Raw genomic sequence first — 18,893 nt, forward strand, 5'->3', positions numbered from 1 at the left:
AGCAATAAAGTACAAAGTCAAAATAATCTTTAATTGACCAAGGTAATAGGAAGTGCAAAGTTCAACAATACACCTACACTCTGCAGGCCATCGTGGCTGTCTTACTTTGTTTTGTTTTGTTTTTTCATATGTATAAAAAAAATGACCAAGTAAAAACACAAGTTAAATGTGAGCTATAGTTTCTTTTGTTTGTTTGTTTTTTGTTGTTGTTTTTGATTAAAAACTGCAATCTCACATTTGTGGATTGATGCATTGCATTGTTGGAAAATAAAGTAGTGCAACATCTGCTCCAATCAGAGAGTTCCAGCAGCTGGACTAAAGGTGTGCAGGGCCATCAGTCAGAAAGAACAAAGTAGCTGTAGCATAAATGTGCTGCTGCTTCTGTCCCTCATTAAAACCGGAGTGCTGCTGCCTTCTATATGTTTAGAATATCTGCTGACATTTAAATGAGCCCATGTGGAAGCACGGCTCTGCATAAACATGATGCAGGAAAGCATTAGGGGCTCTCGCTCAACAAAGGACCAAAAATCTAGCAATGCAAATTGAATGTTTGAATTTAAATCTCTGTCCCCAGAGTTCAGTAGTGCTTGTTCTTTTAAGAAAAAACATCAGCGCTAAATAATCTAGATGAGCCACCGGTGTACCACTGTAAATACCCATTCCACATCTAATAGGAAAATAGTTTGTTTCCTACAGACGGGAAGCGATGCTAAGCTTTCTCCGAGATGTTTTAGAGTAAGAAAATGTGTGGCACGAAAGACTCTGGGCGTTTTTATGTAAAGTTTAAAATGTTCGCCTTTTGAGTCCGTAGGGTCTCTCTGAAAATTCAGCTCGTCTACCACATTGGCGTTTCCAAAATGCCCCGAGGCGTTATTGTTGTTCTGAGCGGCTGTGTTTCTCTCTGTGTCGGCCCTGTAATGCACCGGTGACCCGTCCTGGGGCAGACCCCACCTCTTGACTGCGGACCACCTGAGACAGCCACCGGCCTCCTCGTGACCCGGGAAACAGAATTAAACTTGCATTGAAGACGGATGGATATCATAACCCAGAAAAGTCCCAGCACACCTTTCCCCCCTCTGAGCTCGGGATTAGTTTCCGATCAGAACTTCTCAAGCATAGTAGTACATTAAATGGTTTTGTTCTTCACTACAACAACAACACATTTGGAAAATTGACTGAGTCGATTCTCGCCTCTGGCACGCCTCTTCTTCTAGGCAGCACTAATTGCCGCTCTGTTTAAAATATTCATATCCAGACGAAATTAACAGTAACGGATGAAATCAGACCCACATAATGCCAAACGCGTCGTGGTTTATTAAAGCAGCGCGCACGCACCAGATCTTTCCGTGCAGCAAAACCAATCCTTCCAAAAGGATTGAATAAAACGCAGTGATGTCCCACACGAAAAAAAAGAAAAGTTATGTCATATGCTGCGCCTCCCCACCTGACACCCACTGCTAAAAATCTGATACTCTTTTCTTTCTTTTTTTTTTTCGCCCCAAAGTGTTGCTTCACTCCCACTGTCTTAAAGCATGTGTCACCCACTTACTTCCTTCACACAGTAGTTACGTGGCAATTAGACAAATCTTTCACCGAATGGAGGATCGTTTTTCTCACTTTCCCAATGAATCATTCCTTTTTCTTTTCTTGGCATTTTCGATTTCATCCCTGTGACTCAGAGTGCCAGGAAGGACGCCTATTCTCTTCAGTTCTGAGGCACCGTTTAGGATGACTGAGGATTGCCTCACAATGCCAGGCAGGAAACCAGAACAGTCCTTTCGCTGAAGCATTCACGCTGCTGAGAGGCTTTTGTATTTTGTTGTGTAAACAACTACAAACATCAATTGTTTCTTTTTTTATTGTTTTTTTATGATTTTATGAACCAGACCAATATAAATTAGTGTGATCGTGACGCGGAAGGAAAATGACTCTTGGTTTTCAAATTGAGGCGTGCATTTGTTTTAAGTCCCCATCACTCAGATAAAGATTAGGGTTCTACTGGCGCTAGGACAGTGAAGCTGGTCAGAGTTGAAGGGAAATGCGTGCAGCTAAATAAAAATCAACATCAGAAGAGGAATATGGAAACGTGCTGCAAAATACCTGAGACTATAGTAGACGTACGCACTCCAGCAGGACAGGGCTGTAAAGAATGGATTAGATTAAAACATATCCATATGTTAGGGTGGACAGTCGAAAGGTAGTAAATTGTAAACCTGTGGCAAGACTTCAGTTAATGTTCTCTCTATCCAATCTCACCCATCTTGAGCTATGTCACTAAAGAAGAATGGGCAATTCTGTATCCTGCTTTCCGTCCATTTCAGAATTACGTTGAATTACGTAGACATGGAAGGTGGTTTTATCACAGGAGTCTGCAGTCTGTGTCATTTTTACCCTCCATCCGGCTAAATAAGTTGCTTAGAATCACAAACATTATATGACCGCTTGAAAAAAAAAGGATGCGTGTCATTTTTTTTCAAGAATCGTTATTTCTGTTTTTGTTTTTGATTGCTTTAAAGTGGCAAAAATGTTTTGCAAAAGGAGGCTGAATACATTGTCTTCAATGGGATGTGGGATGTTGACATTTGTAGAAAAATATATATCTACAAAAAATTAGGTAGATAAAAGCTCATATTTGCCAACCCTAATGACAAGAAAAATAAATGCAAATCTTTACATCTATTTGCTAAAACTTGCATTTAAAAAAAAATATCTACAGTTGATTATCATTTGGAAAATTAATTAACCGATGTCAAGATTTTCCATTTTGATCTGAAAACAAAGTATTAGTTTATGGGGTAGGAGTTAATAATTTTTTTAAATTTTTATTTTACTTATTCCTTCTCCTTTTCAAACATGTTGAGATTATTGTGGGGAAAAAAATATGCGTCTTTTAATCCTTGTTTATGTGTGTTATTTATACTCCCTACAAATTCAAAATAAATAATACATTTGTAGCCAAAGTTTTCAAGAGCCATTGTGGAACGTCCAAGGTGCCACTTGCAGCTCCAGAGCCGCGGGTTGCAAACCCCTGCCTCTATCACACAACGTCCCGCTCAACAGATGACAAATGTAATTTGACAACATGAAAAAAATCTCCAAGGCATATGACGGCGCTGTGAACAATCTGTCCAAGTGTTTTTGTTTCCATTACGAACCATGCAAACCGTCCTAATCCATCACAGATCGTCTTGAGCCAGAGCGACGTTCGGTCGTATGTTTTACAGTCTGCACTAATACTCAGACCTACAGTGGAGACATTTCCTGCTGCGGAATGAAAGGATACCCTCGGGTAGCTCCTAGGAAAAAAAAAAAGAGACAGGGGTGGGAGGGAGAGCAGGAAAATCCACAGAGCAGCATGAGGGGCTGTTAAACCATAATGCCCGCCTGAAGATGGGAAAGGGCAGCGACTGAGTAATTTTAGTGCGAGGAAAAGAGGTGGATGACAGGCACATCTCTTTTTAATCACTCTGCCGAAAGACACCTCGGCCGTTAGAGCTGCTAAGTCCGCAGAGCTGATGGAGGGGGGTGGAGGGCAAAGGAAGAAAGGAGGAAGCACATAGCCTGGAGGAGGGCAGGAAGCACAATCCCATGATGGTCATATGCATGCACCTCCAAGTAAATGAGGGCCATCCAGTACGCAGGACTACTCACTAAATAGGATTTAATGTTCCCTGGCCTTGTACAGGGATTTTGGTTATTTCCACACCCTGTGCATTATGTCAACCTAACAGATTTAATTTGAAATGTTTAACTTGAGAAACCGTCTAAGCTGGATAGCTGTCCACTGAAAAAGCAGCAGTCTGTGTTCAACACTCTGATTTCAGATATAGGCTGTATGGGCAGATGCCGAGGGGAAGCATTTTAAAAATGGAGCATTCTTTATCTGTTAGAAAGGTATTGAGCAAGTTTTCTATTGCTTATATGTTTGTACGCTCAGTGCAGAGTTGGAGCTTCACCCACAACCCGTCGATACAAAGGCAATTGTTGATACTGTTATTAATCTTATGGAAGTTCTGTTGAGAGGATTTTAAACAGGTTTGTTATTACTGAAAGTCAATAACTCGCTTACCATTGTTACTTTTGAAAAAATGTAGATTTGTTGTTCTTGGATGGTAAAGCTAACGTTAATTTAAAGCAAGGACATTTTAAAAATTCCTCCTTCATAAAACAACTGTCAAGAGTAGCATTTTCATTTGCAGTCTTTCTAAACCTTGGATTTTTACTTACAGTTAAGCCCCAGAATATTCATAATCCTTGAAGAGTTAAATTCAAAATAAGATTAAATCAACCAAGAAGTTCATTTCTGACAAAGAATGAGACGAGCATTTCTCAAAACATAATAAAATGCTGTAAAATATGTATTTTTTTTCTCAATTATATTTTAGTAAAAGTGACATGTCAAACATGATGCACACTCTTCTCAATAATTAAGGGAAAAACTTTCTTGGCACTGCAGGAATGAACCTGTTCCCTTTGTTAAGGATTTGTTTTGGGTTCAACCATGATTTGCTTATGACTTATTGGGATATTATAATTTAATATAAGTAACTATTTGAGTTGTAATTGTTGTTTCATAGGTTTATTTAGTGTTTCATAGTTTGTATCTGGTTCAAAACCGACTATTTGTGGACCTTTAATGGAATGGACTATATATCCCATGATGCTTTAAAAGTAGAAGTTAGAAGAAGAAAAACATGGAGGGGTTTTCCAGAGAGAGTTTTCGGATCTCTGACACTCTGTCACACATCGTATCATGCAAGATTCATTCATCCTTTTTATTCACTAAGGTCCATCTGAATAATCCGTCCGACTCCTTTTCGTCTTTGAATTAGTCGAATATACAACACCCTTCGTTGCTGACCCCACATTTGCATGCTTCTTCTGGTGTTTTGACAATTTGCCTTGTTGAGGTTGTTTAGCCACCTTGACATGACCATAATCTTTAGCTCCATCCACGCGCCACATATTCTTTCATACTCACAAGTCTGGATTCCTGCTGGGCCTCTGCTGAGCTTTAATGCTGCTTCCAGTGAGAAGAAACATTTTAGGAAAATTACAAGAGGGCAAACATAAATCCGCCAGAGGTATAAATAATTTTGAGCGTGTCTATTTAATCAACCCAGTCAAATAGTTTTCAGCATCAAAATGTTCATAAACAGCATTGGTAAATCACATCAAAACCATCATTTTTGATTTTATTCTCACTTTTGGGGTTAATAACTATTAATGATTCTTGACCTCTTATCAGTTCCAGCATCCTTTAGGTGAAATATGTTCCCATGCCTATGTACCGTACTTATGTTTTATGCAATGATATAGTAAACCATTTTTAAAATGGGGGGGAAAGTAACTTCAACCTAATTTACTAATAAGATGTTATTTTCTTAATGTTTAGTTGAAATAACTTATATTTTACCTGTGTGTTGCAATATGGAGCCAGCTCTAGTGCCAGGATTACTGACGATGTAAATAAGAACTTGTGCTAAGCAATATAGAATTGGAATCAATTTGGTGTGACTAATACAAAACAAAGTGTTCAAGCATATTGGAGGCTCACTTGTACATTTATACATTTCAGTGACTGTTGGTGTAATATAAAATCAAAGAGCATTGTTTGTCTGCTTTATACACTGTTTTCTTACCAGATTCCTGTTGTTTCAAGTGCTTTAAATGCAGGATTAAAGCGTCTTTGGTTGTCTTTCCCAAAAGTTGCGGGCAAACGTCCTTTGTAGGTAGAGGACGGGTGTTTTGTTGTTTCAAAAGGAAACACTAAATCAAGCCGAGTCACATTCAACAACCCTCTTTTACTTTCATCTCTGATCAAATTAAACTCGTTTTGATCTATAATAGAATTATGCCAGGATGGATGAAGAAAAAGACACGTTGCATTTCCTATTCACAAAGATGCATTGTGTTCTTGGCCCAAAGCAGTGTGTGTCTATAAGATCTTTTATTTTCTGCTTTCTCGAAACCAGTGGGAGCGTTTGTTTTTCCTCCAAAAAGACAGAACAGCGGTAGAAAATTGCGTAAGGGCGTCTGACTGAGAAAAATACATGAGTGGGCTTCAGCATTTCATGGCTATTAAAGATAAGATTTGAAAAAAGAACATTGGCTCTATACTTAAGAGCGCTGTCCTGAGTAGATTAATTACTGAGTGGATTCGGGTTAATTTTAGATGTGCTCAATTCAATATTTGGCCAACGTTGACCTCACCCTTTTCTTCCCATGTTCTCCCCGCTTCTCTTTCATCCAGATCGCTGAGACGTCAAACTCTTTCCTGAATCGCATGCTGAACAGAGACACCATCACAAGAATAACATATAAAAGTAAGTGCCTGTGCAGTCGTCTACATGACAGAGCATCGCCACCGATTAGATTCTAACTTTAAATGTTTCACTAAGCTGTACAGTAGCTGCTGGGTCATTTTGAAGACAACTGGTTTTTGATTTTCAGCAGGCGTGAACAAAAAGCACCTTGTTCCTTTTAGTCTGCAGCACTTCACTGAAAGGAAAAAATGTTGCTAACTATGCAAACAAGATAATTAACCCCCACCCAAAACAATGTGGCAAGAGTGTTTTTGCGTGGAGTTTACATGTTCCCATTATCTTCCCTCCACATTACTAAAATATGCATATTAAGTTAATTAGTCTCTCTAAATTGCCGCTATATTTTCATGCACGGTTGTTTGTCCTGCATGCTCACCAAGCAGGACATGGTGGCATGGTGGGCACTTATAGTTATGAAACATAAATAACTGTTTTATGCAAAAACATTTGTCAGAAAGTAGCATGATCTAAAATGTTTGTTTATATAAACTAAGGACACCACATTAAGTCTACATTTTCAATTAAATATTTTTCCAAACAAAAAAAAAACTATCCTGAAAAAATTCAAGAATTCAGACATTTTGACTCTTAATTTAAAAGCAGATTTTTCTAAATAAAGGCTGGAGAATTCACCGTTGTTCATTGATACTTCCTAGTATTTTGTCATCTACCTTGGTTCACCTTGCCAAATTACTGTAGTGTTGTTTTCAATGCTTTAAAACATATATATAGTGTTTTTTTGAGATTATTTTTAATTCCCACATTGAAAATCAATATCTAATCCATACCGTCTAATTCCCTGTGGCATGAAAAAGTGGTTACTAAGAAACAATGAGACTTAACATTGTCCAAAACTTGACACCACACCCCTTTTTATTTAGTTTCAGTTGTCTCGACTACAGAATGTGCAACACTGATTAAAGAAAGGTGGCAATACTTTCAGAAAATTATATATTTTTTCTGTTTTCTGTCAATCTTAAAGTGACAGCATCACATAGGCATGTTAAACAGAAACAAGACAACACACAAATAAAGTATCTGTACATATTGTGCTGTTTACATACAGTTTTCGGATCCATATCAGTTCATTAGGCTTCAGAGTGTCTTTGTGTAGAACCACAACAAATTTTCAGGCATGTTCAGTATGGAGACGGCTCTGCTCCAGGGCAGATCTGTGCTTTAATAACCCAAAGGAGAACTCCACAACGTCCAGTCTCTGAATGTACGCTTTTCCGATCCCTCATGAAACACCCAGCTATCAGAAAACCCCTCCACAGAGAGCGCCTGCACTCCTACAAACGTCCTTTAAATGGAGATACAGGTTTGGCATTTTGAGCTCCATAGAATGTTTTGGAAGAAATAAATTCATCGATGTAATAGCCACTTAGCCTCTGCAATACTTGACGTAAATGAATGTTTAAAAGCCATGAATTAAAAATATTACTCTGAATGAACTTACCCCCTTACATCTTCAACTGCTAAACATCATTTCTGCATTGGTATGAATTTACCTTAAATTTCCCATATACTTTCCAAGTCCACACTGAACTGAACTTTTCTACATTTTTTAAAGAGCACAAATAGGAAAAGAAAACAACTATGCATTTATAAACCAACGTCATTATGTAGAAAACATGTTTAACCTTTTCATTGATACTTGTTGCATTTCTGTCAGAGGAATCTTAAGACAATTATGTCTTTTTTTCTTTTCCTTTTCGACGACAGAAACAATATATTACCAAAAGCACTTGCTTGAGTGACACTTTATTCTCAATCCAAAATTTTTAATTAGGTGTAGTCCAACTCTTTGCTGCTGTAGCAGCTTTAAATCTTGTGGGAAGGCTTTCTAGGAGTGTTAATATTTTTGCTTCTATGAATTTTTAACCACTAGCTGATTTCTGATGTCAGACACTGATGTTGAACCTTAAACTCTTGGCTCCAATCTCTTCCAGATTTGTTCAGTTAGGTAAACTCTATGTGCAGCAAACTTGTTCAACTATGTTTTATAGACAATACCAGTCCTAAAGTCTTCAAACAAATTTGGGGGCCTTAAATTGTGTTACATTTCTGGTGTGCAGAATCATTAAGAGTTCCTTATACTGGAACCAAGGCACAAATCCCACCTCCTAACAAACAGCCTCCTAAACAACAAAACTCTCTGCACATTCTGCGCCTCTGTTGACCTCACTGTGACTTTACTCGGCCTCCACTTCAAGGCGGCGTTGCCGTTTGATACTTTGATACAGAATGACATTTTAAAGCTGGCCTTGTCAGACACATGGTCTCATATTACAGTTTGACCCAGTCTGTCGCAAATGTTTGCAGAAACAGTCTTAATGTCGAGATGCTTGATTTCTACACCTCTGCTGCCTGGAAATCGAGCTTATTGCCAGGCCTGTCAAAATAACACTTTGTTGCTGGACGATAAATTGTCCCAGAGGTTATTGTGATAAACGATAATATTGTTCTTTTGAGACCATTTTCCAGTAATATAAGGGTAACGGCATAATAATGCAAGAACACAGTCTCACAGCTCAATCAGCTTTAGATTCTAACAAAACATTTAATGCAGGAACTGAAGGACGTTTTAAATATCCAAAATAACAGAAACGGTAAACAGAATGAATTATAAAGTCGTTAAGGGCTAGCTAAGACCAAAGCACCAGCCTGAAAACTTTTGTCATCTAGATTTTGGTAGAAAGAGAGAGTTAAAGAAGAAAAAGGATAAATCATGCAATATTGAATTTGTTTAATTAATCACCTGATAAACTGATTTATTGCTTATCGCGACAGTTCTACTTATTGCATGTCATGACAGTCAAGAGGCTTCGTTGCTGGACTGGAAATACTTCCTGTCCACACCAACACCATCCACAGCGAATTACGTCAGCATTTATTTCCCCTGCGGGATAAATAAAGTATTTTGAACCGAACCGATTATCTTGTGCGATACTCCACAGATATGGCGTGTAAATAACCTGGTGTCAGTTAGTCTCAGTTGCTCTTACTGTAAGAGATCAGTATGTTCAGGCACTCGCTTTGAGAGTCGCCACGTTTGAGAAAAATGTAACTTTCGCTCCTGGTGTGATTAGACAGTCAATGCATTGCTGTTCGGGATCTTTTGGAGAACCATTATTTTGTTGGAAGATTTAGACATTGAGATACCTGCCGGGGGAGAAAAAAAATAAATAAATAAAACCTCCTGATAGCTGGAAGGGGGCTTTTGGCTGCGGCAGAAGTCGACGGCTGTTCTCCAGAGATCTCTCACTCCATCCCACTGCAGAGATTGCCCGAGGCCAACTTAAAAGAAAAGACAAATAATTGGATTAATGGGTTGGAGGTGAGTGGCAGATTACATGTGCTGACCCCTGGTGGTTTGGAGGAGTCCCAGAGGGATTTGGGTGCAGCTGGAGGGTGTTGTGCTGTGAGAGGGAATTCTTTCTGTCCAAACGACGGGAGCTGCAGAGGATTCTGACAGCTGTCCAAAAACTCAGTCTGATACAGCGCCTCACACACGCTGACTCACCCCCCACACACACACACACCACCACCCACTCATGCTTCTGAGTCCTGCAGCCAACGTTTCTCCCATCCCAAAGCATCGTAATGCACATATGTGCACTCGTGAAAACAAAATGATGCATTCACACCATGTGTGATTAAGAGATCAGAATTAAGATGTATTGCACAAAAAAATTGCCTGCCTGGATTTCACAAAATATGTTGTTCACTAAATATTATTACCTTCCAAGAATAATGGCCCAAGTCATTTTTTGCCAAAAGTGATTTTTGCAACAACAAAAAAATCTCTTGGCCAAAAAAAGACCAAGACCATTATTTTAGGAAGGTGACAAATTGTTTTTGACTAAACTGCTGCAGTAATGTTGAGAATTATATTAGAACTATAGTAAGACAAAAAGATTATGTGAAATGTTACAAAAAGTAATAGTAAACCACAAACCAATGCTTTTTTTGCTAAATTTGAAAGTATCAGTAAATTCAATTTTGCAAGTAGTACTTATTGTGTTGGGATTTAACACAGAAATATTCTTGAGACACGCTCAGACATAAAGGTCATCTGGGAGACAGTCAGCCAGAGGTTGCATATGTGGCCTGATGGGTTTAGATTTGGTTGAGCCGACCTGCCGAAATCAACTCTCGCTGTCGTAGCTGCGTGATGAAAAACTGCGTCATTTTGTTGTCAGCCTCATGTCGTCCGTCTTTTCTGGTCACAACGCCGTTGGCAAACGTTTCTCCATGCAAAACTATTGTTTGATTGGTCTCAATTTCATGGGCGTGTGTACTTATGCGGAAAACCACACTACTCAGCCTCCATGAGCCGCTGGGCTGAATATCTGCGCAAGGTAGGACGAATCGTCGGGAAGCACAGATAGTTAGAACAGCAGCTTTTTCAATCAGAGAGCAGATTTTGTGGAGCGGTTTTCTGAGGCCATGATGGCACTACAAAATGGTATTATGTGCCAGGAAAATACATAATCCTGCTCCTTTAAAGAAATGATGATGGGCGAGGTTATATCTTTACATTGAGCCAGGCTAGTTGAAATAGCTTTTATCACTTGATAAATGAATCCAGAATTTAAAAACTGGTTTACGTAATAGTTCAAGTTACCTTTGGGATATTACGTTTCCATCAGTTGTCACAAATAAAAGCACTTAGACCAGTCAAACATTTGAACATTTTTGTCTGAAATGTTTGTTTTTTGCATTGTAATGCCATCCCACCGTGGATTACGTCACACTAGCAGAATCTCAAACTAAACCAGCCTTAATGCCGTTTAATTAGTGCTCGAGTTTTCAACAGTCCACCACGGTGACCCCATCACAGTAGGCTGTCCATTTTGTCATCCGAGGCGTCAGACTACGACGAGTTACTGGGAGCAATCTAGCGGAGTGTGAACACAGAGCAAGAGACAGTCTGTCCAATTAGCATTGTGACAGTGAAGACAGTTTGGATAAAACGGGTTTTGAAGTGCAACACCAACAGCCTGCCACTCACTCGACTGTAGACGCCACGCGGAAGGCGAGGCGAGGAGAAATTAGCTCTGAAACATGAGCTGAAGGCGCGATGAGCAGCGAGCAGCGTGTACCCACCAAACCCCCCGCAGAATACCACGCTCAGGTCTCGGTGACAAGACTGGGTTGTGATGAAAGAGTCAAACTGCAGTGCATGTTGTGAAGGGTTCAAACCAACTGCATCGCTTGTCAACATGTCAGTGTCCAGGGTCATAAATATTTCACAACGCTACATTACTATGAGCCAAGAGAGTGCGGCTGGGGTTGTTTTCACATAGCGAGCCTCGGTGTTTGAAAGTGTGCAAACACGTACTGGGTAGCATTTTTGCATTTTTTGGATGGGGGAGCTCTAGCCTAACTAATTCTGATTTATTTTATCTGACTCTGTGCTGTATATATGTTCAGCTAACATGGCTAAGCAATCGTAACCAGAACTTTCTAACCCAATAAACAAACAATACGATTAAGTTGACCCAGTAAGGAAAGCAACCAAATAAGCAATGGCAGTCATGTGAATGTGACATGATATATTGTCGTTAAAAAGCACAAGATGATTTATCAAACTATTCGTCTTACTAAAACTTGCTGCTAGAGGCGTTTTCTGGGACGTGTAAGCGGGCTTCAGTCTCATTCTGTCATAAGCGACTCCGTTTTAAACGCTCCTGTACACTAAAACAATAACATCGGAATGACTGCTGTTTAATGCTATTTGATCAAAAGATGAGCTGTGTGAGACAAAAAGAGTGAAATAGTTTGTGAATATGGAACATATTTCGACTGGTGAGTCATCATTTTAAAAACATAAATAAAAAAAACTCAGGCAAATCGTACTTGTGTAACCTACAAATTTAAAGTTCAAACACACAGAGTGCAGTGGGTTCTGTTGAGACATTGTTGGGGGTTTTTTTCATGTCTGTTTTTCTTTTTCTTCTACTTCTTCCTCTGCAGACGATGCATATCTTCTGACTGGCCTCAACATAGAAGAGATTTACCCAGAAACGAATAGTTTTATCACCTACGAAGGATCAATGACTATCCCTCCATGCTTTGAAACGGCCACATGGATCCTGATGAACAAGCCAGTGTACCTCACACGCATGCAGGTGAGCCACAGCCATCGTACTAGGCTGCAGAAAAATCTCACCTCACTAAAGGATGCATCCAATTCTCGCCACTTCCCGGAAAGTAATGCCGTAAAGAGTTCGGTAACGCTTCTGTAAGCCTCTCACTCTGTCTCTGTCTCTGTGCCTTCCTCTGTCTTTCCACCCAGATGCACTCCTTGCGGCTGCTGAGCCAGAACCAGCCGTCTCAGATCTTTCTGAGCATGAGCGACAACGTTCGCCCTGTGCAGCCGCTGAACAACCGCTGCATCCGCACCAACATCAACTTCAGCATGCAGGGCAAGGACTGCCCTAACAACAGGGCTCAGAAGCTTCAGTACCGGGGTACAAAACGCCACTTTTACTGGCTTTTGCTACTATTTTCTCCTGAGTATAGTTGCTTTTTTAGGACATGTTGACTAGTTAAACAGGTTAGTTATTTTAACACTAAGTAAAATATAAAAACCTTTCATCTACTTTGGGTCAAACCAGTGACGTCCGGTGATTGAATGTGCGAAACTAAACTTATAACCAACATCCTACTGAAACTCAATATGTTCAAAAAGGCTATCAAATTCAGATGTTAACGCACTCTTTTATAGTTTTATAGTTTTGCAGAGTCGGTTTTAGACCGTGTGTCATTGGTCAAACACAAGCTGCTCACATAGTTTGCTTGAATTTTGCCCCATTCCTCCTGACAAAATTGACGTAAACGACTCTTGTTTGTGGGGCCCTTTGCTTCCAAACACCTTTTCACCACTGCTGACCTTTATTTTCATGAGATTGACATCGGAACCTTAATATAACTACTCCAAAATGTTAACTTTGATGTCCTTAAGAAGCCAATTTGCAGCTACGTTGGCTATATGCTTAATGCGGTTTTTTATATGAAAGACCATGTTTTGCCCAAAGCGTCTCCAAGCTCAGGTCTTGAGATGTTGGCCTGATGTATGAATGTAATGTTCTTTCCTCATGATGCCTTCTATATTGTTTCTACTTACTTCAAGTGTTGGGCTGTTGTTCCCAGGATGGTAGCTTCTGCTTATTCTTCCAAACGTAACTATGGTGATCAAGAACAAACACTTACATTTTTGTTTCGTTGGACTATAGGACCAAAAACGAAAGTCTTTGTCCCAGAATACGTTTTGAAATGTTAGGCGGCTGCTTTTGTAGTAGTCTTCTTCTACTCTGAGTAGTTTCTCTTTGGCTGATTTAGTAAATATTCCAATTTTTTTTTTAATCAGAACATTTGGTTATGACTCAATTGTGACTTAAAACGGTCTTGTCACTACTGACTATGACTCTGGACTCTGTTGTTCAGCTTCCAATCTCCTCTTCACTGATTCTGGCCAAATATGAAGTGGCTGAATTGTCACTCCTGGAGCGTAAAATGTGTTTAAGGTGAGCGGTAGCCTCGGCGCCTTCTGATCATTGTGGGGTTTGCTGTACCGTGGCTCACCCAAAGCATGACCATTTTTCTCTGTATCTCGTTCCCTCATTCTTCCTCTGTTCTGCACTGTTCACTCCACTTACCCCCCAAAAAGCAAAACCTCTCCTTCTGTGCAACAGTTTGTGAGGGAGAAAGCGTGCACTGCAGGCGGTGCCGTACAGGCAACACAGCTAATGCATTGCTAAGCTAATTGTTTTTGTGAGTGGAACATTTTCAGGCTACAATTGAGAACTGAAGTCTTTAATTTTAGCTTGAATATGTGAACACGTTTTGATAAGTTGAGGAAAGTACAAGGCAGGGAACAACGAGACCCACACCTCCATCTGAGGAACGAACAACAGTACTAATGTAATAAATGGGAGATCAGAATGTTTCTGGACTGCTACTGACAAAAAATAGGGTATCTGAAAAAATTTGATTTAATTATTTTTCTGGATAGGAATAAAAAAGAAAATAGGAGTGTCACGGGAACAAATTAGCCGGATTTGTTGTTTGTTCTTTCCTCTCTTTCTGTTATTGCTCTTTTCCCTTCTTCTTTTATCCCTCACTCCTTTATGTCCTTATTTTTTTCTTTGTGCTCTTACTCTTTCTATCCTTATACTTTGCATTCCTTCTGTCTTTGCAATCCATGTATCCTACCTCTATTTTCTCTGTCTTAACTCTATTGTTCCTTTCCTCCTTCCCTTCCTTCCGTCCTTTTAACGTACGCCTCTCCGGGAAAATAAAGTGGACATGTTCCAGACACTGTTCAAAAAAACCGATGTGCTTTGATCAAAATGTTAGCGGGGAAAACAAGCTAAAACACTGCCGCTTAGCTAAATCTGTTCGAAATGTAAAACAAAACCATAAAGACGATGAAAGAATCGGAAAAACTATCATTTGAACGGATCAAAGATGAGTCAAAATGGCAAAGACTGAGCCAATGATCCACACACAAAGGTGATCAAAGCAGGCTCTACTGTTACCTGTGGGCACTGTAACAATTCAAATGCACCTAATGTCAGGAAGAAGCCCGTTGCAGCTTCTCATGTTGAATAAAGCATGGTTCAGGCATGTTCGGTGGTTCAGGTATGGTGCGATAGCTTCGTTTCTCAAATGTGGAGCTTTCAGGCTACCTGAAAAGGTGATGTTGCCTTATGCCAAAGTGAAAATACTCTTGAACAAGTTCAGAACTTTAAGCAAACCAATAAGGATGCAACACCTTGGTTGGAGGCCCGCAAGACTGCAAATGAATAAAGCAACAGAAAACTTGTGGAATGACAAAATATGACGGAACAAACAAGAAATTCAGAGGAATTGTTGAATGTCAGAAGTTGCTGGACTCCATGCGACAAAGATGTGAGTCAGCTCTTAGTATTAGTGGTAATACCAGGAAATACCTAAGCGATTCACAAGTACCTTACTACTTAAAGCATTTTTTCACTTCATACAGTATATGTTGATTTTCAACAGAAAAATGTTAACACTATTCAGGCTTTCTGAACATTTTCACATGCCTTCCTCCTTTCACTCCTAGTCAGTCAGTAAAGAAAAAACTTCTCTTTATGTTATGATGTGGAGTAGATAAATCTGTTATTGGGGTTTCGAGCATTAGTTGCTTTTTTTAACACACTAATATTTGCTGCACACTTCACATGGTACTAATTTCAATAAAGCATCCACCTGGGCCCATGTTTAATGACTCGCATCTGTATTGTGAGCGAGAGGAAAACCTGGTGGCATAAAAAAGGCACGTTGACGTCACTTTACTGACAATGTAGTTAGTTAGTGAACAGTTTGAATAGTTTTTTTAGGTCTATTTTAAGCATCTGATTATGTTGCAAAAAAAAAAAACCCAAAAAAAACATATATGCCAGTTCCCGTTTTAATAAGCCCGGTGTTTTCCTCACCTCTCCTGGCTCTGACACCGCCGCTAAATTTCTACAAAGGCTGGCACTTGAAAAATAACAGTCCCCTCCTTAACTCCACCTCCAGCCCAGCAGTCAACACGCACATTTACATTCACTCCACTCACTCGGGCAACATCCCTCTGAAACAGAGCGCTGTGGCTAAAGATGAAATATGGCCGGCGCACAGAGGAGGAGGAGGGGGGATAACGGAGCAGAACAGCTGAGCTGTGGCGCGTGGCGTGCATACTTTTACAGCAATTTTTTTTTTCTTTCTACATACAAATCATTATTCTTGCTGCTCTCTTTTCTTTTTTTTCCTCCCCCTCTCTTGCAGTGAATGAGTGGTTGCTAAAGTAGGCGCCTCCCCCTCTCTCCACCCCTACGGATGAGCGAGGACAAGAAACGAATGTCGGAGACGGAGAGTGGGAACGAGGCAAGCGGGCGGGACGTCGGAATGTGGAATCGGTCTAAAAGGCTTCATCTCATCTGAGAATCTTTCATGACATTGTACAAAGAAAGAAACGGATCACTTTTTTTTTTCTTGAATGAGAGAACTTGCAAACAAAAAGACTCTTCTTTTCATACATTGAGAACTGTGGTAGCCCTCAATCTAACACGTCCTTTTAACCTCCCTACACTGTATGACTACGTCTGTATGAACATTTTGATACAGATTTTTTTTTTTTTTTTCTGTTTTGGGGTGGGTAGGGCAATCAAAATAGAAGACACTTAAAGTAAAAAAAAAAAAAAAAAAAGAAAACTAAAATGATTTGATAGCCTCCCAGCCAACAGGACAACCTCGGGACATTAAAGCCTTTGTACATAAAAAAAAAAAAAAAAGATGCTGCCATCAGTGGTACCATTGAACGACAAAACCGACCGGTCAGCGCTAAGCAGTCAACGGGACTCACACGAACATTTCATCACGGTCACCCGTACGGGGCATGTAATCAGCAGAAAGCAACAAAGACGACACAGCCTTACTTAAGTCTCTTTTTTTTTTTTCTCCCAAAACTGAGTCATGCTACAGGAAACGAGCAATCCGGCGCCCGGCTGGGAGCGCCCCGGGCCTCGTGTGTACATATTACTAGTATTATCCATACCGGAGAAAAACGACAATGTAAAGAAAAAGTGACGAATTACAAAATAAAATCCCCCCAAAAAAAAGAAAAAAAGAGATATACATATATAAAGAAGATTTGAAGTGGAAAAAAAAAAAAAAAGATACAAAAGTTAAGAATTTTAAACAGCTTGGCACACTTTGAATTCTCGAGCGGTTCTCGGTGTGAGCTGATGCCTTTTTTTCTGTTTTCTTGTTTACAATGGTCATACACTGTGTTTGAGTAATGTTATCGGCCCAATAAATGTGTCTAAAAAGTCTACTGGAGAACGCTTCAGTCTGTAAAAAAAAAAAAACACATCCTGATGTCCTTATATCCGTTTCTGTCTTTGTGCTGCTCAAAACACACACACAAAACTTAAGACAAATCGGGAAAAGTTCACACATATACAAGTAATCTCATTTTTCTTTCGCCGTAAAAGGGAAACAAAACTGTAATGTTTGTTTTGACATGTTCAAGACATAATCTTCAAACCCCCCTCTGATATATGGCAGAATTGCAGGTGGATTCAGGTCTTTTTCAGAGTGTAAAGTCATGCTGAAATCCCCCGATTATGATATGTTAGGGTTTCTACAGACTTAATTAGGATGCTGGCAGTTTATTTAAAACTCCCCGTGTTCAGAAAAGAGGAATAATTGATTTCAAATTCTCTTGAGGCCTCTTTAAATCCCTGGGCTCTTTGGATCCCCACACGATGTTTACGCTCAGTTTAAAACTCGGGGGGACTGAGAGGTTTTAACAAAGTAAGCTTCCTTCAAAAGTAACAGATGTTGTAATCATACGCAGCTTATGTGATGTCGCTGTGTGGGAACGAATATCAAGGTGTCCTAATTGATTTGTCAGCACAAAATGCTTTTTTTTTTATTGCACTTTAAAGACTTTTTTTTTTTAAAAGGGCATTTTCATGCGTTTTTATTGGTTGTGCATATTGCATCAGTTTTATGTCATTATTAAAATGCGTCCTGCACATCCGTATGTCGAAATGCGTTCGGGAAACAGACAGGCTGTCACAGGATGTTAGCATTGTTTGACATAAATGTGTATTAAATGTGTTCGTATGTCAATATTCCGCCTTTGGAGACCCGACGGTGCGTCTGGAGCGGCACCACGGGGTTTTTGCGGAAAGTGCAGATGCGGTATTACAGTCAGGCTTTTTTTTTTTCTTCTTCTTCTTTTTAACTGTCACATGCACAGCTAGAGCTTATTAGACGCGGAGACTGGTTATTACAGTGGAGGCTCTGCCGGAGTTACAGTGACATGTCAGAGTCTTTCAGATCACATCGGCGAGCATCAGGGGGCAGGAGGAGGAAAGAGTCTCCACGCACCAAATGGTACCAGGTCTGGTCTGTGGCAACAATCGTCAGGGAGGAAGCTCGAGAAAACGCTTTTGTCTGAAGATATAAAATGACACTACGTGGATATCGCGGTGGCTCCTTCAGCTGTTCAGAAATCTTAATTTTCCTCAATATTTTTGCTCCAATTTCTTAAAACTGATCTGCTCTTATGGAAAATTTCACACATAATGGCCTGTAACAACAAGTGGAGAAAACCTCCACACACACAGAGGAAGAATTCTGCAGAGAGATCTGGCTGTGGGAGTACAACCTGTGGACCAATGACAAAAACAATCGACACTACCTTCCAGTCCTGTACTGAAAACAACGCAACTGAAAATGACTATCTAAAGGGATTGCTACATTTCTGTAGGTATAATAACACAGCTGCTTTACCGAGTTTGGTTGCACTTTATTTGAAGGAGTGTACATAAGACTGACATGACACTGTCATAAACGTGATACAACATCCGTTATGAACATGAAGGAGTCTTCATGAATGTTTGACTGTTTTCATTCTTTAAATAATGACACTTTTCATTCAAAGTTGAACTAAAAGTTGCGTTAAAAGTGTCAACTTTGCATTGTTTGGTAGATAGTTTCACTTTTAAAGCAAAGTTGTGCTAAAATTTGCATTAA

The 18,893-nt window shown here is 39.8% G+C and overlaps 1 protein-coding gene across 2 annotated transcripts in view; it reads left to right on the forward strand.

Annotated features, from left to right (window-relative positions):
• The window catches only part of ca10a (carbonic anhydrase Xa), a 280,335-nt gene extending 263,156 nt beyond the window's left edge, over positions 1–17,179 (forward strand). For both annotated transcript variants that reach the window (XM_032574688.1, XM_032574689.1), the window contains exons 6-9: positions 6,254–6,326; positions 12,309–12,463; positions 12,631–12,805; positions 16,134–17,179. In XM_032574688.1, the coding sequence (XP_032430579.1) occupies positions 6,254–6,326; positions 12,309–12,463; positions 12,631–12,805; positions 16,134–16,156 (426 nt within the window). In that variant the 3' untranslated portion in view covers positions 16,157–17,179. The remainder of the gene's footprint in view (positions 1–6,253; positions 6,327–12,308; positions 12,464–12,630; positions 12,806–16,133) is intronic.
• Positions 17,180–18,893: the final 1,714 nt, after the last annotated feature.

This window comes from Xiphophorus hellerii, chromosome 10 (assembly GCF_003331165.1).
Source record: "Xiphophorus hellerii strain 12219 chromosome 10, Xiphophorus_hellerii-4.1, whole genome shotgun sequence".
Taxonomy (NCBI): Eukaryota; Metazoa; Chordata; class Actinopteri; order Cyprinodontiformes; family Poeciliidae; genus Xiphophorus; species Xiphophorus hellerii.